The sequence below is a fragment of the Entelurus aequoreus genome, linkage group LG19, assembly GCF_033978785.1.
Source record: "Entelurus aequoreus isolate RoL-2023_Sb linkage group LG19, RoL_Eaeq_v1.1, whole genome shotgun sequence".
In the NCBI taxonomy this organism is placed as follows: Eukaryota; Metazoa; Chordata; class Actinopteri; order Syngnathiformes; family Syngnathidae; genus Entelurus; species Entelurus aequoreus.
In genome coordinates this window covers 15,949,187-15,973,425 of record NC_084749.1, presented here as the reverse complement: position 1 = coordinate 15,973,425, position 24,239 = coordinate 15,949,187, and the positions used below count along the sequence as shown (strand labels likewise).

The window sequence follows — 24,239 nt, the reverse complement described above, 5'->3', positions numbered from 1 at the left end:
GGCTGGCTTTACCCAGCAAAATGGTAAATGGTCTGTATTAGGGTTGTACGGTATACTGGTGTTAGTATAGTACCGCGATACTAATGAATCATTTTCGGTACTATACCGCCTCTGAAACGTACCAGTCCGCCACCACCCCCTGCGCCCCCGTCGTCGTCACATCGTGTCATTGCTGGTTTACGAGCAGACGAGCATGTTCAGCAGCGCACAATCACGGAGTACTTACAAGCAGACAAGGTGTGTAGACAGAAAAGGGAGAACGGACGCATTTTGGCTTAAAAATTAACGATAAAGGTGAAGTTATAACACTGAAAGGCCCACCGGAAGAAGTGCTTTAAGACATGGCTAGCTCGCTAGCGGCTAAAGTCCAGCCGCAGTCGGCAGTGTTTTAGCTACTTCTAAATCACTAATCCTCGCCTCCATTGCGACAAATAAAGTTAAGTTTCTTACAAGTATCATCCCTGCAGGACGAGGAATAGCTAAACATGCTTCACTACACACCGTAGCTCACCGGCGTCACAATGTACACAAACGCCATTGGTGGATCTAGCCTGACATCCACTGTAATGATACCAAGTACAGTAGCGTATCTTGTCGATACTACTATGATTATGTCAATATTTTTTGGCATCACATCTTCTTTTGGTTTTTTTAAATATATAGTGTTTATAAACTCAGGAAATATGTCCCTGAACACATGAGGACTTTGAATATGACCAATGTATGATCCTGTAACTACTTGGTATCGGATTGACGCCCAAATTTGTGGTATTATCCAAAACTAATGTAAAGTATCAAACAACAGAAGAATAAGTGATTATTACATTTTAACAGAAGTGTAGATAGAACATGTTAAAAGAGAAAGTAAGCAGATATTAACAGTAAATGAACAAGTAGATTAATAATTCATTTTTTACCACTTTTCCTTAATAATTTTGGCAAAATAATAGAATGATAAATGACACAATATGTTACTGCATATGTCAGCAGACTAAATTAGGAGCCTTTGTTTGTTTACTTACTAATAAAAGACAAGTTGTCTTGTATGTTTACTATTTTATTTAAGGACAAACTTGCAATAAGAAACATATGTTTAATGTACCCTAAGATTTTTTGTTAAAATAAAGCCAATAATGCCATTTTTTGGGGTCCCCTTTATTTAGAAAATCAAAATAATTTTGGTACCAGTAGCGGTACCAAAATAATTGTTATCGGGACAACACTAGTCTGTATTTATATAGCGCTTAACTGTATCTGAAACAATACCCAAAGCGCTTTTACATTATACTTGACATTCACACACCGAATACGATTCCATGCCCTAAATTAGTCTGATTTCTCAAATAGTCAAGTTTGTTTGTATTTTCACAAATACATGTGAAGTACCAGTGACCATGCACTGACTATTGGTCAGACGCAGTATGTCTCCCGTACACTGGGGGTGCGTTTGTTTCCTTTTAATAATAGTAATAATAAAGGATTATATTTATATAGCGCTTTTCTAGACACTCAAAACGCTTCACAGAGAAGCGGGAACCCATCATTCACTCCACATTCACACCTGGTAAGCTACATTTGTAGCCACAGCTGCCCTGGGGTAGACTGACGGAAGCATGGCTGCCAGTTTGCACCCACGGCCCCTCCGACCACCACCCATCATTCATTTACCAGTGTGAGCGGCACTCGGGGCAAGGGTGAAGTGTCCTGCCCAAGGACACAACGGCAGTGATTTGGATGGCAAGAGGCGGGGAGCGAACCTGAAACCCTCAAGTCGGCACGGCTGCTCTACCCACCACACTATGCCGCCCTTTTAGCATGGATTGACTTTTTGCTTTTCCAGTTGACCTATGACTTCACACCAAAACAAAGCTTCTGCAGCTCCTTACAGGTCAACACCACAGGCACAGATTACAAATATCACATCTCTAATGGCTATGCTGAAATAGCAGGCAGCATCAAAAAATGATCTGAGATTGTGCTATGAACATGACACTACTACCAAGAAGGTCTCCGAGCTGATGCAGGTCCGAATCAAACAAATACTGGCAAAAGAAAACTGATTTGAAGGAATTTTCGGACGGAGAATCACGGAAACAAAACTTTAGAGGGGAGGGGGGGGGGTTACCCACATATGCGGTCCCCTCCAAGGTTTCTCATAGTCATTCACATCGACGTCCCACTGGGGTGAGTTTTTCTTGCCCTTATGTGGGCTCTGTACCGAGGATGTCGTTGTGGCTTGTGCAGCCCTTTGAGACACTTGTGATTTAGGGCTATATAAATAAACATTGATTGATTGAATGTCTCGGAGTTCATTCAAAGGCTCTGTGGATTGATGGAATACAATAGGGCGAAACCAGCCTAGCCCAGGCACACCCCACTGGTTTTGGAGTATAAATATTTGGGGTTTTGGCACCAGCCGCTAGACTACATCTGACTAATCTAAGTCTAAGACTATCCGACCAATCTAAGTCTATGAGCATGAACGAATGAAGCCTACTGAGGTATTGGCACCAGCCACTAGAATAGATCTGACCAATCTAGAGCTGTGTCCCAATACAGGGTCTGCATCCTTCGGAGGACCCGGCCTACGCAGCCTCAGAAGGCTGGACCACTTCCGAAGGATGCGTCACCCATTGTTAAATGGGACAGTCTAGCCTGCGGACGATTTCCTTGTTGCGTCACGACGTCATGACTCCTGCCGCCCAAAGATCCGGGTTGAACAAAGGCGCGCAAAGCATCTTGGGATATGGGAGGCCACGAAGGATAGTCGCGGTGCATTCTCCGAATACAGCGAAAAGGTGGGCGCATTTGTCGGCTGCATTCGGAGGAGCCTTCGAATTTGAATTAATTGGGACAGCCTTCGCGTAGTGTTGTGACGTAAGCGGCCTTCAAATTCGCCCTTCGAAGGATGCAGACCCAGAATTGGGACACAGCTTTAAGTCTATGAGCATGAACTGATGAAGCCTACTGAGGTATTGGCACCAGCTGCTAGACTAGATCTGACCAATCTAATAAGTATATGAGCATGAACTGATTAAGCCTACAGTGGTATTGGCACCAGCTGCTAGACTAGATCTGACCAATTTAAGTCTAAGACTAGATCTGACCAATCTAAGTCTATGAGAAGCCTACTGAGGTACTGGCACCGTCTGCTAGACTAGATCTGACCAATCTAAGTCTATGAGAAGCCTACTGAGGTATTGGCACCGGCTGCTAGATTAGATCTGACCAATCTAAGTCTATGAGAAGCCTACTGATGTATTGGCACCAGCTGCTAGACTAGATCTGACCAATCTAAAAAGTATATGAGCATGAACTGATGAAGCCTACTGTGGTATTGGCACCAGCTGCTAGACTAGATCTGACCAATCTAAGTCTATGAGAAGCCTACTGAAGTACTGGCACCGGCTGCTAGACTAGATCTGACCAATCTAAGTCTATGAGAAGCCTACTGAAGTACTGGCACCTCCTGCTAGACTAGATCTGACCAATCTAAGTCTATGAGAAGCCTACTGAAGTACTGGCACCTCCTGCTAGACTAGATCTGACCAATCTAAGTCTATGAGAAGCCTACTGAGGTATTGGCACCGGCTGCTAGACTAGATCTGACCAATCTAAGTCTATGAGAAGCCTACTGAGGTATTGGCACCAGCTGCTAGACTAGATCTGACCAATCTAATAAGTATATGAGCATGAACTGATGAAGCCTACTGTGGTATTGGCACCGGCTGCTAGACTAGATCTGACCAATCTAAGTCTATGAGAAGCCTACTGAGGTACTGGCACCTCCTGCTAGACTAGATCTGACCAATCTAAGTCTATGAGAAGCCTACTGAGGTATTGGCACCGGCTGCTAGACTAGATCTGACCAATCTAAGTCTATGAGAAGCCTACTGAGGTATTGGCACCGGCTGCTAGACTAGATCTGACCAATCTAAGTCTATGAGAAGCCTACTGAGATATTGGCACAGGCTGCTAGACTAGATCTGACCAATCTAAGTCTATGAGCATGAACTGATGAAGTCTACTCGGATGAGAGGCGAAACGCCTTCTAAGACAAACCGACTGTCCGGTTGTGATCAATTGAATGCCCTGAGAATACAAAGACCTGGATGATAGAGAACATTCATAGACATTGACGGAAGGAGATTTAAATCCAAAGGAAAAGACCTTTTGTGCCCCGGCCGATACTGCTCCAGATGAAGGTTGCTATTGTTGTGTACAAGCTTGCCAGTTGTGCAAAAATACAGAATTAATGTTAATCAGTTTGGAGTGCACAAATCCAGGGTGAAGAGGTTTGTGTACGCTTTCTCCTTTGCCTTGTTATATACAGTACCTGCTTCATTCTCTTTCATCTCATTCGGGAGTCTGAATTAAGTCTGTATTCTCCATTTCCTTGGCTACTTTCTTGAATAAATCTCAGATTGATTTTTTCCCCCATGAATGCTCTTCAAAATTATTTTAATTTGTGAAGCAAATAAACAGCCTTCTCTTCTTTTTTTAAACACGGCCTGTCCAGCCACTCAGGCAAATCATATTTTTTGATGTATATGCCCTATTTGTTGTCTTATTTGTATTTCACTTTATCAAAAGAGTATATTTCATCTTTGGCGCAGCCAGACCGTAGCAGGAGGGGTTAGAAAGAAGAAACAATTGCGAAGGAAATTGTGGGGACAACAAGGGCATAAGACAGAAAGACAACAACAACAACAACAGAACAACATCAGCGTATAGATCAGGGGTGCTCATTACGTCGATCGCGATCTACCGGTCGATCGCGGAGGGTGTGTCAGTCGTTCGCCAGCCAGGCATTAAAAAAATAGTCCTAAAAATGAGCGATCATAAATCTTCACTATGACGTCACTTTCGTCACTGCTGCCAGCTCATTATTAAGAAAAAATTACCGAAAGGAAGGCGAGAAACACTTTTTATTTCAACAGACTCTGGCGCCGCACCTGTCGTCAAAACTCCAAAGACCGACTGCACAGTTCCTGCCTTCACAATAAAAGCTCTGCTTCATCCTGCCTGCGCTAAGAGTCTCAGAAAGCTGGCGTGCACAAGCTAGCAAGCTACGGAGTTTGCCGCCAATGTGTTTCTTGTAAAGTGTATACAAAGGAGTATGGAAGCTGGACAAATAAGATGACAAAAACCAACCACTTTCATGTGGTATTGGACAGAAAGGAGGACTTTTTTTCTCCTCCATTTGAAAATGTGGACGTTATCAGCACCACTGTCTGATTCCAGTCAATGCAAGCCATCAGAATCAGGTAATACACCAACTTATATTCTTGTCTTCATGAAACAAAGGAATCTATACGTGTTAAACATGCATGTATTATCATTAAACACCTTTAACTTGTTAACAATATTAACTATATGTGTTAAACATGCTTGTATTATCTTTAAACACCTTTAACTTGTTAACAATATTAACTATATGTGTTAAACATGCTTGTATTATCATTAAACACCTTTAACTTGTTAACAATATTAACTATATGTGTTAAACATGCTTGCATTATCTTTAAACACATTTAACATGTTAACAATATTAACTATATGTATTAAACATTTTTGTATTATCATTTAACACCTTTAATGTATTAACAATATTAACTACATGTGTTAAACATGCTTGCATTATCATTAAACACCTTTAACTTGTTAACAAAAACATATATTTCATAAATAAGTAAATATAAATTATGTATATGAATGAGGTAGATCCCCACGACTTGATCAATTGAAAAGTAGCTCGCCTGCAGAAAAAGTGTAAGCACCCCTGGTATAGATGATACGAAAAATGATAGCAGAGAAGCAGTTAGTGAAGTAAATATCAATAACACAGAAATGACAATGAACAGTATTGCACTACAAATGGAGAAATAAAAATACCAATAGAAATAACACTAATGATATTCAATAATAATAATAATAATTACCTCTATTAACAACACAATTGTTTCAAATGCAACAATACATATACACTACATTGCCAAAAGTATTTGGCCACCTGCCTTGACTCACATATGAACTTGAAGTGCCATCCCATTACTAACCCATAGGGTTCAATATGATGTCGGTCCACCTTTTGCAGCTAATACAGCTTTAACTCTTCTGGGAAGGCTGTCCACAAGGTTGCAGAGTGTGTTTATAGGAATTTTTGACTATTCTTCCAAAAGCGCATTGGTGAGGTCACACACTGATGTTGGTCGAGAAGGCCTGGCTCTCAGTCTCCTTTCTAATTCATCCCAAAGGTGTTCTATCGGGTTCAGGTCAGGACTCTGTGCAGGCCTCCAAACATATTGCCAGAGGTGGGACCAAGTCATTGCTTTGCAAGTCACAAGTAAGTCTCAAGTCTTTGCCCTCAAGTCTCGAGTCAAGTCCCGAGTCAAGACAGGCAAGTCCCGAGTCAAGTCCAAAGTCAAGACTGGAAAGTCTCAAGTCAAGTCCCAAGTCCTGCATTTTGAATTACGAGTCATTTCAAGTCCTTTTAACCACAGACTAATATATTTACACAGATTGTGTATGCTTTTAAAACGCTGTATTTATTTATTAAAACAAGTGCATTTGAAATTGCAGGAAAAAAATAGTGCTGACACTGCACTTCATAATAGCACTATTAACCAGTCATTTTAAACATTTAACTCATTCCTTTACAGAATAAACACATTTGAAAAAACAAGTGCAACTGTACTTATTTGCACAAACGTGTTAACATTGTATTTCCATGGCATATTGTATTGTAACTAGTCCCACAGCAGTTTCTATTCTGTTCTTACCTTATCTCATTGATCTCATCTCATACTGTATGTGTGTTAATGTGTGCGTACACATGAAAAACATAACAAAAACATGAACAAAACAATGAACACAGTTGTACTTTTTAGATGTCAGGGCCCTATGCAATATGTACACATATTCTTAATATAGTATACATTTTAACTGACCTTTATTTGACTATGTTTGTCTTTTTGTAGGTGGCTAAAATATGCGGTGCTGCTGACCGCCGTCTAACGTTACGTTACTGTGTGTGATACATTGACTAACGTAACGTTATGTATAGGTACCTCATGCAACCCTGCTTAAAAAAAATCACTTGACAAAAAGTATGAATAAGGTAGCGAACTGCAGTGGACGCAACAGATTGCTGTGTTTGCAATGACGTTATAACCATAGACATCTTATAAGGAGCCGCAGCATTGGTTGCTGTGACGCGAGCAATTTAGCCGCCATCTTAATGTGGTGATGAGGAGCCGGCGAGCAGCCTAAACTGACAGTTGACAGGTAGAAAACAAAGACGGTGTTCAGCGTTTTCCTGCTCAAATGAGCGGACTGTTGAAAATAGGAATCGGGGGATTACTTTTCACAAGTAAGATTTAACATTAATGTACTTTTGGTTGTAATTTATGAAAATAATATTACCACAGAGCTGAGAAGGAGCAAAGATCTTCAATATTTTTATGTGAAAATCACAAAGAAATCTTCTGGGGGAGGATGACCCCCCCTACAAGGGTTTGGTTTACAAACTTTCAGCCCCACCTAAAACACAATTCACCAGCCGCCACTGATTATGATGCATTCTCATTTTAGGCAAAATATAAGACAATTCTTTCTTATCAGTATAATTGTAACCAGGAATAAGTCTTCAAGTAACAATATTCAAATACTAACATTGTTGGATAAGACAGAATTTGGTTTTATTCTGAATCTAGTGAAACAAATTGGTGGTTTTAGCTGATATAAAGATTTTCAGGTGTTTATATATGTTTATGAGGAAGTTTTTGGCAGACGCTTTTATCCAAAGCGACATACATAAAAAATACATATATAACAATCACTGTAAACATGATCATTTAAGGGAAGAATGTAATACAAAATATCAATACAAAGTGTCAAGACAGAATAAACTCTCTGCTGCTGCAGCAACAGAGATACAGTCTGTAAGATATATAGATATCTAATGTATTCATACATTGTTTATGTAGGATATACGCATGTATATATAACCTAATCATATTGTTTCTTCAATTTAAAAATAGCTGACCGTTTTTTTCCCCCCTTCTCTGGGATTATATTCCCAGTTTTGATCTGGGACGTCTGGTCACTTATAGCGTATAAGAATATTATATTACTGTTAAGCAAACTATGAATAATAAAACACGCCAAAACATGTGTCCTTTATCATAGCTACATATATAACAAAAAAACGCGTGAAAATCAGTGGTATTCAATGAGGTAAAATGAATGCGCTGACAGTTCATTGCTCCTGCCAAATGAATTGCACTGGGTGGAGCGGATCACCACTCCAAGATGGCGGCCCCGCGTCTCGTCTGCGCCTGTAGGCAGTAGCGCTCGATGCTGCGTGCCCTTATAAGATGTCTATGGTTATAACGTTAGCAGTGAGTTCCCAGCCTCACTGATTTAACTACACAGCAAATAAAAGTCACGTTACTTAGCCAATAAACGTTATCTTTCATTCAAAACTTACCCTTCTTTGTGCAACTTCAAATGTCGAACGAAGTTGGAAGTTGTTGCGTCTCCATCTGTAATATTCGAACTGCGTGATTTGCATACGGCAATTCGTTTTTTGTTGACCAAGTCGTAGTTTTAATACCCGAACGAAATTAACTTTGGCATAATTGTTTCTCACTGCCGCGTTGTTTGACAATTCTTCTTCATTGGTTGTCCTGCATTTTGATTGGATGAGAGCTGTGGGATGAAAACAACGTAGATCTAATTTGATTGGCTGTTGTATTGAGAGCACACACGCTGACAGGAACAACACGCTGATAGACACAGACGAAGAAAATGAAAAATACGGAGCGGCGCGCTCCCAAATAACTTTTTAATCGTTGGGTTTTGGGGAAAGTAGCAAGTCATGTCAAGTCAAAAGGCTCAAGTCCAAGTGAAGTCACAAGTCATTGATGTTAAAGTCTAAGTCGAGTTGCAAGTCTCTTTACATTTTGTCGAGTCTAAAGTCATCAAATTGATGACTCGAGTCTGACTCGAGTCCAAGTCATGTGACTCGAGTCCACACCTCTGCATGTTGCTGGGTATTGTGGCAAAACAGCTCGTTTTGTGTTTCATCTGACATCACATGGACAAAGATAAGACCTTCTGGAGGAAAGTTCTGTGGTCAGATGAAACAAAAATGTAGCTGTTTGGCCACAATACCCAGCAATATGTTTGGAGGCGAAAAGGTGAGGCCTTTAATCCCAAGAACACCATTCCTACCGTCAAGCATGGTGGTGGGAGTATTATGCTCTGGGCCTGTTTGCTGCCAATGGAACTGGTGCTTTAAATGGGACAATGAAAAAGTAGGATTACCTCCAAATTCTTCAGGACAACCTAAAATCATCAGCCCGGAGGTTGGGTCTTGGGCGCAGTTGGGTGTTCCAACAGGACAATGACCCCAAACACACGTCAAAAGTGGTAAAGGAATGGCTAAATCAGGCTAGAATTAAGGTTTTAGAATGGCCTTCCCAAAGTCCTGACTTAAACGCGTGGACAATGCTGAAGAAACAAGTCCATGTCAGAAAAGCAACACATTCAGCTGAACTGCACCAATTTTGTCAAGAGGAGTGGTCAAAAATTCAAGCAGAAGCTTGTGGATGGCTACCAAAAGCGCCTTATTGCAATAAGCAATAACGTTAGAGCTAAGATAATTGATACTGGGCTAAACAGTAACAGCAACATTACATGTTTGTTTATGTTTGCAGGGATATGGTGAAAACTCTCAACCCAAAATACATACCACCTTCCAGGAACTACCTGTCAAACACATTGATCCCGGCATGGTACAAGAAGAATCGGAACCGGGAATCGTCAGGAATCGGAATCGAAACAAAGAATCGGAATCGGAATCGTTCAAATTCAAACGATACCCAACCCTACTGGCTACTAGGAACTAAAATAGTTCCTGTGGAACTTTATACACCTGGGCAGTTTTTTGATTGAAACGTAGGGTGTATTTCCTTTCGGGAAATGGGAAAGTTGATGTAAAGTTGATGTTTTGAACAATTTCCCTTGTGGATCATTAAAGTTTGTCTAAGTCTAAGTCTAAGTCTAAAAGTTCCTTTTTTTTTTTTTTTTCATAAAGAAATACAATCATGTGTGCTTACGGACTGTATCCCTGCAGACTGTATTGATCTATATTGATATATAATGTATATATTGTGTTTTTTTATGTTGATTTAATTTTTTTATTTATGTATTTATTTATTTATTTATTTTAATTTCTTGCGCGGCCCGGTGGTTGCGGACCACTGCCTTACATCACAGCATTTGACCACCTTTACGTTTCATGTCTTCGTATGTCTGCGATGAAAGCAAACACAGAGATGATTATCTATCAGAATGCAAACACCCACGTCTATTGATTTACAGTTTTGCAGCCCATGGATGTGAATTAATAATGATCTTCTGTTCTACCAACATCTAGAAAAAATGTGCATAAATGGGACTTGACTAGAACAATGCGGCTGTATCGGCGTTATCCTTCTCAAACCTTCCATCACAGAAATACTTCAAAGCTGTGTAATCAACCAGCAGTTCTGCTGTCTTCTTAGGCTCCACAAATACAGAATGAGGGGAAGGCTTTGAAGTATTCCAAGCAAGCTTGTTCAAATATTATCAAGTAAACGTTGAAAAGATGTCCATCAATTAGGGCAAAAGGAAAGACAAGGTCAGAACAAGCCGAGCAGATGACATCATCATTCGTTGTTCCTTAGGCCGAGAGATAAGAAGTAGTGATATTGTGTGATTTCCATCCAGTCGAAATTAGATGACTACTTAATGAGAACAGTATTAGGGCTGTCACAGTTAATTACTGCATGTGATTAATCATAATAATGAACGCATTAATCATGTAAGATTCACCCAATCTAATTTAAAGTTTTAAAGAAACAACTCCGATGCATTTAAGGGAAATATTTTAAAGATCTTTGTGTAGGACATTTTTACAATTTGTGTCAAAGCATTTTTTAGTTTTTTTTAAAAGTTAATTCAAATGATGCGAGCAAGTAAATTACCGTGCTTAATCAAGATTAATCAAAAGTGTGATTAATCTGATTTTAAAATAAATGGTTTTACATCACTTATTATCACATAATTATCATTTAGTTTTGAACACAATTCATTGTTTAAAAAACTTATTTGTGAGAAGATAAATACCCTTATTGGTGGGACAACACACCAGTAAAAGACCCCAAACTATTAAAAAAAAATTGTAACTGGACGGATAGATAGATAGATAGATAGATAGATAGATAGATAGATAGATAGATAGATAGATAGATAGATAGATAGATAGATAGATAGATAGATAGATAGATAGATAGATAGATAGATAGATAGATAGATAGATAGATAGATCTTTATTCATAGTCATGTTTAGAGCAGCTAGTGTTTTTCCATTTGTACTCTTTCTGTGTTTGTATCTTATGTCCGCAAGTAAACTGTGTGCTTTACGTTGAAGACTTGGAATGTAGGAGTTGGAGTACTCCATTTATATCTTATCTGTTTTAGAACAAAGAGGCTGTATTCCTTTCTGGACAGGGTGGGGGACTTTCTTCGTATTCAAGAAGTTGTCTCTTCCGTTTGAATGTTAGACCAATTCGAGAAGCCGGTATGAATGTATTGGTGCGGGCTGGTCTCCTGAAGCTTTAGTAAAACTTGATAATATTCCTATTCTGTCTTGATGGTCCTTCTTACTCTGCATATATGTCATCTGAAAGAATTTGGGATTGACCAGTGACTTTAATTCCCTGGGAGGAAAGGCTGGTCAGACGCAACAATTGATAGTACTTTATTGATTCCTTCAGGAGAGTTCCCTCAGGAAAATTAAAATTCCAGCAGCAGTGTACAGAATTGAGATCGAATTTAAAAAGTAAAAAGTAAATAATGGGGGTATAAATGGAAATAAAATAGAAAATGCAACAATAAGAATAAAAATAAAAAGCAACAATAAGAATAAAAATATAACAGTAAAAATAAGAATATAACAAGAGAAACTAGGCAATAGTGACCATGTTATGAAAATGTAGTTTTTTGTGGCAGTTTATTTCAGTAAACTATGGGTTATGGTTGCATTTTGCATTATGGGTTATTTTGGTTGCAGTGAAAAAAATTGAGTGTCAATCTCTTTACTGGTAACTAGATGACAATTCTGCTGGTATGTAAATGCAGACAAAAACTGTAAAAATGTTATTTTGGTATCATGCATAATAATATTATTTAAATGTTACCATAATGTGCATAAACTAATGTATTTGGTATGAATATATTATGAGTAAAGCCAGGGGCCCTAAGCAGAAATTCAATTTGAGGCCCATCCTGCCATTAATGTGAAACAATTAATTGTTTTCAATCAAAATTTTACATAATTTGATTCAAAATGTTATGAAAAATGAACATATCTTTACATAACTTTCAAACACATGTCCGGATTTGATCCCAGTACTTCTACTCACAAGCCTAGCATTAACACAAGACTGCTTAGGGGGACTTTGTGTATAATTTGCCATTACATTCTTATCAGTGACAGAGCAGTAAGATGCTAGGAATAACTTTGTGGTAATATTTTATATTAAAAGCCCTGTCTTTTTATAATTGACATTTTACATGCGCTTCCTCATACAAATGCCCAGCGTGTGATTTACGAATTGCGTCCCTGGGAAAACAATACAAACAAGCCAAAAATAGAAGAATTAATGGTAAGACTTTAGTATGGGGAACATATTCTAAGTAACAAAGACTTAATTTACAGTTATTTGGACACTAGGGGAACATATTCTAAGTAACAACGACTTAATTTAGAGTTATTTGGACACTAGGGGAACATATTCTAAGTAACAACGACTTAATTTAGAGTTATTTGGACACTAGGGGAACATATTCTAAGTGACAACGACTTAATTTAGAGTTATTTGGACACTAGGGGAACATATTCTAAGTAACAAAGACTTAATTTAGAGTTATTTGGACACTAGGGGAACATATTCTAAGTAACAAAGACTTAATTTAGAGTTATTTGGACACTAGGGGAACATATTCTAAGTAACAAAGACTTAATTTACAGTTATTTGGACACTAGGGGAACATATTCTAAGTAACAACGACTTAATTTAGAGTTATTTGGACACTAGGGGAACATATTCTAAGTAACAACGACTTAATTTAGAGTTATTTGGACACTAGGGGAACATATTCTAAGTAACAACGACTTAATTTAGAGTTATTTGGACACTAGGGGAACATATTCTAAGTAACAAAGACTTAATTTAGAGTTATTTGGACACTAGGGGAACATATTCTAAGTAACAAAGACTTAATTTAGAGTTATTTGGACACTAGGAGAACATATTCTAAGTAACAAAGACTTAATTTAGAGTTATTTGGACACTAGGGGAACATATTCTAAGTAACAAAGACTTAATTTAGAGTTATTTGGACACTAGGGGAACATATTCTAAGTAACAAAGACTTGATTTAGAGTTATTTGGACACTAAGGGAACATATTCTAAGTAACAAAGACTTAATTTAGAGTTATTTGCACACTATGGGAACATATTCTAAGTAACAAAGACTTAATTTAGAGTTATTTGGACACTAGGAGAACATATTCTAAGTAACAAAGACTTAATTTAGAGTTATTTGGACACTAGGGGAACACATTCTAAGTAACAAAGACTTAATTTAGACTTATTTGGACACTAGGGGAACATATTCTAAGTAACAAAGACTTAATTTAGCGTTATTTGGACACTAGGGGAACATATTCTAAGTAACGACGACTTAATTTAGAGTTATTTGGACACTTGGGGAACATATTCTAAGTAACAAAGACTGAATTTAGAGTTATTTGGACACTTGGGGAACATATTCTAAGTAACAAAGACTGGATTTAGAGTTATTTGGACACTAGAGAAACATATTCTAAGTAACAAAGACTTGATTTAAGAGTCATTTGGACACTAGGGGAACATATTCTAAGTAACAAAGACTTGATTTAAGAGTCATTTGGACACTAGGGGAACATATTCTAAGTAACAAAGACTTGATTTAGAGTTATTTGGACATTAGGGGAACATATTCTAAGTAACAAAGACTTGATTTAGAGTTATTTGGACACTAAGGGAACATATTCTAAGTAACAAAGACTTAATTTAGAGTTATTTGCACACTAGGGGAACATATTCTAAGTAACAAAGACTTAATTTAGAGTTATTTGGACACTAGGAGAACATATTCTAAGTAACAAAGACTTAATTTAGAGTTATTTGGACACTAGGGGAACATATTCTAAGTAACAAAGACTTAATTTAGAGTTATTTGGACACTAGGGGAACATATTCTAAGTAACAAAGACTTGATTTAGAGTTATTTGGACACTAGGGGAACATATTCTAAGTAACAAAGACTTAATTTAGAGTTATTTGGACACTAGGGGAACACATTCTAAGTAACAAAGACTTAATTTAGACTTATTTGGACACTAGGGGAACATATTCTAAGTAACAAAGACTTAATTTAGCGTTATTTGGACACTAGGGGAACATATTCTAAGTAACGACAACTTCATTTAGAGTTATTTGGACACTTGGGGAACATATTCTAAGTAACAAAGACTGAATTTAGAGTTATTTGGACACTTGGGGAACATATTCTAAGTAACAAAGCCTGGATTTAGAGTTATTTGGACACTAGAGAAACATATTCTAAGTAACAAAGACTTGATTTAAGAGTCATTTGGACACTAGGGGAACATATTCTAAGTAACAAAGACTTGATTTAGAGTTATTTGGTTAGGGTTAGGTTAACAAATGTGTTTAAAAGTCTATTGTTGTGCTTTTTTGCAGTTGTTTTAGTGGTGGTGTTTGGGATCTGCTGGGCCCCGTTTCACACCGACCGCCTGCTTTGGAGTTTCATCAGCGATTGGACCGACAACCAACTGCAAATCTTCCAGTACGTGCACATCCTCTCTGGAGTGTTATTCTACCTCAGCTCCGCCGTCAACCCGATCTTGTACAACCTGATGTCTACGCGCTTTCGAGAAATGTTCAAGGAGGTCATGTGCCATCGGCCGCACCACGTCGGCCCGAGGAAATACTCTCTCAGTCTCACCCGGGTGACGCTGCGCAGCACCCTCAACGACGCCCCGCAGAGCTGTGGAGCCAATGTGGCGGAGGGCGAGGCAGAAGGAGGAGAGCAGGCAGTGAAAGAGGAGGCCACTTTCACATGTTAGGATTTTACAATTCCAGCAAAAAATTATGGAATCGGCAGGATTGGATTTTCTTTCATGTCTTTTCATTTTTGTAACAGACATGACACAAAACTATAGTCATTTTAAATGGCAACTTTTTGGTTTTAAGAAAATTGTGGTAGTAACAGTTTCGTTTTTAGATCAGAGTCAAAGTATGGAATCCATACTTGCCAACCCTCCCGTTTTTAGTGGGAGACTCCCGGTATTCAGCGCCTCTCCCGACAACCTCCCGGCAGAAATTTTCTCCCGACAAACTCCCGGTATTCAGGCCACGCCCCCTCCAGCTCAATGCGGACCTGAGTGGGGACAGCCTGTTCTCACGTCCGCTTTCCCACAATATAAACAGCTTGCCTGCCCAATGACGTCATAACTGTAGAATGATCGAGGGCGAGTTCTTGGTTTCTTATGTGGGTTTATTGTTAGGCAGTTTCATTAACGTCCTCCCAGCGCGGTAACAACACACAACAACAGCAGTCACGTTTAGTGTACCGTAAAGCAGTTCTTCTGCCGTAAACAGCAATGTTGTGACACTCTTAAACAGGACAATACTGCCATCTACTGGATAGCCTCCAGAACACTGAAATTCAAGTATTTCTTTTATTTATATGTATAATAAAATAAATATATATATATGTATAGCTAGAATTCACTGAAAGTCAAGTATTTTATACATACATACATATATATATATATATATATATATATATATATATATATATATATATATATATATATATATATATATACATATATATATATATATATATATATATATATATATATATATATATATATATATATATATATATATATATATATATATATATATATATATATATGAAATACTTGAGTTGGTGAATTCTAGCTTAAATATATTCCCCTCTTAACCACGCCCCCAACCACGCCCCCGCCCAGACCACGCCCCCCCCCACACCTCCCGGTATCGGAGGTCTCAAGGTTGGCAAGTATGCAATCAATACTGAGGAAAAAAATATGGAATAATGGAAAACAAACAAACCAAAAAAAACTAGAGATATCCGATAATGGCTTTTTTGCCGATATCCAATATTCCGATCTTGTCCAACTCTTAATTTCTGATTCCGATATCAACCGATACAGTTGTGGAATTAACACATTATTATGCCTAATTTTGTTGTGATGCCCCACTGGATGCATTAAACAATGTAACAAGGTTTTCCAAAATAAATCAACTCAAGTTATGGAAAAAAGTGCCAACATGGCACTGCCATATTTATTATTGAAGTCACAAAGTGCATTCTTTTTTTTTTAACATCCCTCAAAACAGCAGCTTGGAATTTGGGACATGCTCTCCCCGAGATAATCCTGATACTCACAACAACTATGGGAAATGCTATACTTTGACTTTCACAAATTGCATTATTTTATTTATTTTTTTAAACATGCCTCAAAACAACAGCTACAAAAACAATGAAGGCACACAGCTTCAGTCCAGAGTATACTAGAGTAATAAAGTAAACAATAACATAGTCCTCATTTAGTGCAAGACTGCCTGGTATACTGTATAACAGGAAATTATAAACTGGGCTCACATCCATCTTCCGCTTGTATTCACGGTGTATCTCCTTATGATTCTTGAAGAGGTGGGAGATCAAATTGCTCGTATTAAAAGGAAGACGCCTTGGTTCCTCCTCGCATAACCAACTTTTTGCAGTCATTGCAAATTGCCAGTTTTTTATCCGTCAGACACACTTTAAAATAATCCCAAACCATAGACATGGTGTCGTTAGTCAGTCACCGAGCGAGCTCGCTTGTTAGCCACGGCTACAGCACCGGCAACAACACACTCTTGTTGTTGTTATGCTGCGCTCGCGGCGGTTTGATGAGGTCATCAAGCGTCGCCAGTAAACCTCCCATGCTGCAGTCGTCAACTCCTGTGTTGTGTGTGGAAGGGAGAGGGGAGAGGAGAGGGGCTGCGGACTGGGAGACGCAACTGCTCTGTACTGCTCCCTACGTCCGTGTTTTACCGGATATGTACCGCTCCGTACAGCGGCGTTTTAAAAAGTCATTAATTGTACTTTTTGAAACCGATACCGATAATTTCCGATATTACATTTTAAGCATTCACCTCTAAAAAAAACTAAACACCACTAGCAATTTGTTGCACCTCATTTGGCTTTTATAACAGCCCGCAGTCTCAGAGGCATGGACTTATTAGCAAACAGAACCCGTCATCAATCTTGCTCCAACTTTCCCTGATTGCTGTGGTCAGATCAGCTTTGCAGGTTGGTGTCTTGTTATCCACCATCTTCTTTCATTTCCACCACACATTTCTATTTGGACTGAGATCTGGACTACGTACGGGTCATGACGTCGACCTTATGCGTCTTTCTTCCAGGAAGATTTGACAGTTTTTGCTCTACGCCAAGATGCGTTATCATCTTCAAAAATGATGTCATCATTACCAAACATCCTTTCCATGATTGAAATAAGAAAAGTGTCCAAAGTGTCTACATAAACGTGTGCATTCACTGAAGATGTAATGGCAGCCATTTCCCCAGTGCCATTACCTGACATCCAGCCACATACACCATATTGCCAAAAGTATTTGGCCACCTGCCTTGACTCACATAGGAACTCACTGGAACTAAGGGGCCAAGCCCAACATCTGGAAAAACAACCCCACACCATAATTCCTCCTCCACCAAATTTCACACTCGGCACAATGCAGACCGAAATGTACCGTTCTCCTGGCTACCTCCAAACCCAGACTGGTCCACCAGATTGCCAGATGGAAAAGCATGATCCATTACTCCAGCAAACGCGTCTCCACTGCTCTAGAGTCCAGTGGCGACCTACTCAGTGGCCTAGTGGGTAGAGTGTCCGCCCTGAGATTGGTTGGTCGTGAGTTCAAACCCCGGCCGAGTCATACAAAAGACTATAAAAATGGGACCCATTACCTCCCTGCTTGGCACTCAGCATCAAGGGTTGGAATTGGGGGTTAAATCACCAAAAATGATTCCCGGGCGTGGCCACCACTGCTGCTCACTGCTCCCCTCACCTCCCAGGGGGTGAACAAGGGGATGGGTCAAATGCAGAGGACACATTTCACCACACCTAGTGTGTGTGTGACAATCATTGGTACTTTAACTTTAACTTACTTTTAATTTTACACCACTGCATTCGACGCTTTGCATTGGACTTGGTGATGTATGGCTTAGATACAGCTGCTCGGCCATGGCAACCCATTCCATGATGCTCTCTGCGTACTGTACGTGGGCTAATAGCAACTGACTGTGCAGAAAGTCGGCGACCTCTTTGCAATATGCGCTTCAGCATCCGCTGACCCCTGATCATTTGGATGGGTGGCCAAATACTCTTGGCAATATAGTGTATCATCAATGACTGTGGAAATGTGGATGTTTTCTTCAGGCAGTCGTCTTCCTAAATCTCATTGGAGAGCCACCAAACAAAAGTTCTAGCATCATCACCGTGCCCAATGCAGATTTGCGATTCATCACTGAATATGACTTTCATCCAGTCATCCATTGCTTTTCCTTAACCCATTGTAACCTTGTTTTTTTCTGTTTAGGTTAGGGGTGTCCAAACTTTTTCCACTGAGGGCCGCACACGGAAAAATTAAAGCATGTGGGGGCCATTTTGATATTTTTCATTTTCAAACCATGACAAAATATATGCATTTTTTATTTATTTTACCTTTAGGGGTCCCGGGGACCATATAGGGTCTCAGTCATTAAAATGTTAAAAATAAGTCAGATTATAATTTTTTTTAAATTATTTAACGCTTACAGTAAATCTCTATATCAACTTCAAGTTGATATAAAGTAATACTAATTTAAAAAAAAATGTTTTATGGCTTTTCTGTCAAAAACAACTTAGTTTTTTTATAGTAAAACTGAAATATGCAGTATTTAGTAATCAGAGCCCTAAAAGATCAATAATGCAGGACACCATTGATTTTAATTCTTTCATATTTTTGAGTAATCACAGTGAAAAGATAAATAAAAAATCACTAAATATATTTGGGATCCAAAAGGTGCCCCACTCATAAAGTGATACATTTTTATTAGGTTTTTCTTTTACTTTCAACACTTAAGTTACGAGATCAACTTCAGATATATCTGTCGATTTTATGCTGGAACTATTATTTTGTTAGTTTTATGCGCTTTTGTCAAAGAAAACTTTGATGTTTTTTATATGGCTACTACACAATATATGCAATATTTACCACATATAACATTTTAAAGTGAAATATTTGAAGTAATTGGAGCCCTGAAAATAATTCATTATAAGATGGATTTTTTGTCTTTTTTTTTTTTTTTGAGCAGTGGCAAAAAAAAAGACAAATGAAGAAAGACAAAAGGAAAAAAAACAGCCTGCATGGCAGCTTTTGTGTCAACATTGAAACTTTTTCTCGTTAGATTTCACCTCATTCCACTTTTTTTAATGTTTTATTTTTTATTTTTACAATAGTATTTCCAGAATGTGTGGCGGAACGGTAAACAATTAGCTGTGGGCCGCAAATGGCCCCCGGGCCGCACTTTGGACACCCCTGGTTTAGGTGGTAATAACGGCTATCGTTTAAACTTTTCTGTACTTAAATCTAATTTCCTTTAGGCGCTTTCTTATAGTTCGGTTACAGACGCTCCCTCCAGTTTCCACCCATTTGTACTTCATTTGTTTTGCAGTCCAGTTTTCAAGGCATATTGCTTGAAGTTTCCTGTCTCGATGTGTTGATGTTTTCCTCGCCTTTTATAAAATTCCCATGTTGTTACTACTTGGTCCAGGTTTTAGACACAGCTGACTATGAACAACCAACATCCTTTTGCAAGATTGCGTGATGATTGACATTCTTGAATAAAGTTAATGATTCTCTCCTTTGTTTTGAAAATCCACATCTCTCGTGTTGGAGCCATGATTCGTGTTAATCAACCTGGTGCAACAGCTCTCCAAGGTGTAAACACTCATATTTACTGCAGACTAATGAAGAGATTTAATGTGATGCAGGTGTTGGCTCTGGAAATTAAAATTAGTTTCTTAGAATGACGTGATTCCATCATTTTTTTCAGTCTGCTATAACGAAAAATGAAACTGTTACTGACTACCACAATTAATTTTTTTGATTTCTTTTAGTGTTTCTTAAAGCCAGAATGTTGCCATTTGAAATTAATCGTTCTGTGTAGAGATTACCGATATTATCGGCCGATAAATGCTTTAAAATGTAATATCGGAAATTATCTGTATCGGTTTCAAAAAGTAGAATTTATGACTTTTTAAAACGCCGCTGTGTACACGGACGTAGGCAGAAGTACAGAGCGCCAATAAACCTTAAAGGCACTGCCTTTGCGTGCCGGCCCAATCACATAATATCTACGGCTTTTCACACACACAAGTGAATGCAACGCATACTTGGTCAACAGCCATACAGGTCACACTGAGGGTAGCCGTATAAACAACTTTAACACTGTTACAAATATGCGCCACACTGTGAACCCACACCAAACAAGAATGACAAACACATTTCGGGAGAACATCCGCACCGTAACACAACATAAACACAACAAAACAAATACCCAGAACCCCTTGCAGCACTAACTCTTCCGGGATGCTACAATATACACCCCCCGCCCCCCAAACCCGCCCACCCCAACCTCCTCATGCATGTCCCAAATCCCAAGCAGCTGTTTGTAGGCATGTTAAAAAAAAATTATGCACTTTGTGACTTCAATAATAAATATGGCAGTGCCATGTTGGCATTTTTTTCCATAACTTGAGTTGATTTATTTTGGAAAACCTTGTTACATTGTTTAATGCATCCAGCGGGGCATCACAACAAAATTAGGCATAATAATGCGTTAATTCCACGACTGTATATATCGGTATCGTAATTAAGAGTTGGACAATATCGGAATATCAGCAAAAAAGCCATTATGGGACATCTCTAGTTCTGTGTCATGTCTGTTATGTGTTTTTTTTCCTACAAAATTAAACAACGGACTGAACATCCTTTAAGTCTGGCGATTGCATCATTTTTGCCAGGGGTTCTATTAAATAATGTGAAGGATTGCATGAAGCTAAAAAAAAAAAATCCTGTCCTTCACAATTGGACTACTTAGCATCATGTCTTAAAATACTACAGCTACAGCATGCACAAGCAAAGGGCAAATTAAATGTAAACAAACTGGGAGGGAGGTTTGAATTGTATTGACTCCTGACTCCATTGTGCTTGTCTGACTCTTCTTGGTATCACTTTGTATCACTTTCTTTTTTTAACCCCATTCTTATTTGTCTTATTTAGACTTGTCGTCATTAATAAATGTAAAGGCTTTTGCTAAAAAAAAAAAATAAAACAATTCCTGCCAGGAGGTACAGCACATTGTTTAAAAGTACTCTATTGCATTGATATGAGTACCGTATTTTTCGGAGTATAAGTCACTCCGGAGTATAAATCGCACCTGCCGAAAATGCATAATAAAGAAGGGAAAAAACATATATAAGTCGCACTGGAGTATAAGTCGCATTTTTTGGGGAAATGTATTTGATAAAACCCAACACCAAGAATAGACATTTGAAAGGCAATTTAAAATAAATAAAGAATAGTGAACAACAGGCTGAATAAGTGTACGTTATATGAGGCATAAATAACCAACTGAGAACGTGCCTGGTATGTTAACGTAACATATTATGGTAAGAGTCATTCAAATAACTATAACATATAAAACATGCTATACGTTTACCAAACAATCTGTCACTCCTAATCGCTAAATCCCATGAAATCTTATACGTCTAGTCTCTTACGTGAATGAGCTAAATAATATTATTTGATATTTTACGGTAATGTGTTCATAATTTCACACATAAGTCGCTCCTGAGTATAAGTCGCACCCCCGGCCAAACTATGAAAAAAACTGCGACTTATAGTCTGAAAAATGCGGTACTCTGTTGGATTGATATGAGTATATGTAATTGGTGCTTGTGTTGAATATGTGCTCCATGAGCAAATGAATGAAACCACAGCACGGTCACGTTGACGTCCTAATGTATTTGCTCCTATTTATGTGCACGTTTACACAAATTTGCTTGTCAATTTGCCTTGTTTTGTTGTTTAGTCTTGACGTTTAGTGTCATTGTGGTCATGGCTAATAGCTTTGTACATCTTTTCAGGTGGTGTGGAAACGTGTAAAATCGCAAAAAAGTCTATGGGTTATGTGATTTATTGATGACGCTGTAGTTGACACACCAAATTGTTTTTTTGGGTTTTTTTTTTTTACAAGACTTTCCCGTTGACGTAAGTGTACTGAGAGCTTTAATGTAAACGTAATAAAAGTGTCGCTGAACGTCTTGAATTTGTTGTGCCTTTGTGTTATGGACTGACCTGTTTACATAATAAAGGTTTTAATTATGCAGTTGAAATTGTGTTATTAGAAGCCAGCACAAGCAGTTTGACAATTGTGATTTTCAACACTGGCAGTTTGAATTAATGCTGTCAATGCTTTCAAAACTTATATTAACTTTGAAAAATACTACTCGATTTGGATGCAAAGTTATTCTCAAAATGTCACACAGGAGTGTACAGTCGCGATCAAAAGTTGACATACACTTATGAAGAACATAATGTCATGGCTGTTCTTGAGTTTCCAATACTTTTTACAACTCATATAAACATTCATGAAGTTTGGTTCTTTTATGAATTTATTATGGGTCTACTGAAAAAGTGACCAAATCTGCTGGGTCAAAAGTATACATACAGCAATGATGACCACAGAACTTTCCTCCAGAAGGTCGTATCTTTGTACGTGTGATGTCTGATGAAACAAAAATTGATACCCCGCAATGTTTGGAGGAGAAAAGGTGAGGCCTTTAATCCCAGGAACACCATTCCTACCGTCAAGCATGGTGGTGGTAGTATTATGCTCTGGGCCTGTTTTGCTGCCAATGGAACTGGTGCTTTAAATGGGACAATGAAAAAAGGAGGATTACCTCCAAATTCTTCAGGACAACCTAAAATCATCAGCCCGGAGGTTGGGTCTTGGGCGCAGTTGGGTGTTCCAACAGGACAATGACCGCAAACACACATCAAAAGTGGTAAAGGAATGGCTAAATCAGGCTAGAATTAAGGTTTTAGAATGGCCTTCCTAAAGTCCTGACTTAAACGTGTGGACAATGCTGAAGAAACAAGTCCATGTCAGAAAACCAACAAATTTAGCTGAACTGCACCAATTTTGTCAAGAGTGGTAAAAAAAATCAATGTTATTTGTATATACACTACCGTTCAAAAGTTTGGGGTCACATTGAAATGTCCTTACTTTTGAAGGAAAAGCACTGTACTTTTCAATGAAGATAACTTTAAACTAGTCTTAACTTTAAAGAAATACACTCTATACATTGCTAATGTGGTAAATGACTATTCTAGCTGCAAATGTCTGGTTTTTGGTGCAATATCTACATAGATGTATAGAGGCCCATTTCCAGCAACTATCACTCCAGTGTTCTAATGGTACAATGTGTTTGCTCATTGGCTCAGAAGGCTAATTGATGCTTAGAAAACCCTTGTGCAATCATGTTCACACATCTGAAAACAGTTTAGCTCATTACAGAAGCTACAAAACTGACCTTCCTTTGAGCAGATTGAGTTTCTGGAGCATCACATTTGTGGGGTCAATTAAACGCTCAAAATGGCCAGAAAAAGAGAACTTTCATCTGAAACTCGACAGTCTATTCTTGTTCTTAGAAATGAAGGCTATTCCACAAAATTGTTTGGGCGACCCCAAACTTTTGAACGGTAGTGTGTATACACACACATATATATATATATATATATATATATATATATATATATATATATATATATATATATATATATATATATATATATATATATATATATATATATATATATATATATATATATATATATATATACATACACACACATACAGTCGAGATCAAAAGTTTACATACACTTGTAAATAA

At 38.2% G+C, this 24,239-nt stretch overlaps 2 protein-coding genes across 2 annotated transcripts in view; one reads left to right on the top strand and one right to left on the bottom strand.

Moving 5' to 3' along the window:
* nmur1a (neuromedin U receptor 1a) overlaps nt 1-15,281 on the top strand; it is a 42,799-nt gene extending 27,518 nt beyond the window's left edge. The window contains exon 4 of the mRNA XM_062028022.1: nt 14,863-15,281. Coding sequence (XP_061884006.1) covers nt 14,863-15,248 — 386 coding nt within the window. The 3' untranslated portion in view covers nt 15,249-15,281. The remainder of the gene's footprint in view (nt 1-14,862) is intronic.
* dynlt2b (dynein light chain Tctex-type 2B) overlaps nt 1-24,239 on the bottom strand; it is a 74,511-nt gene that overhangs the window by 27,411 nt on the left and 22,861 nt on the right. The gene's annotated exons all lie outside the window — the stretch shown is intronic.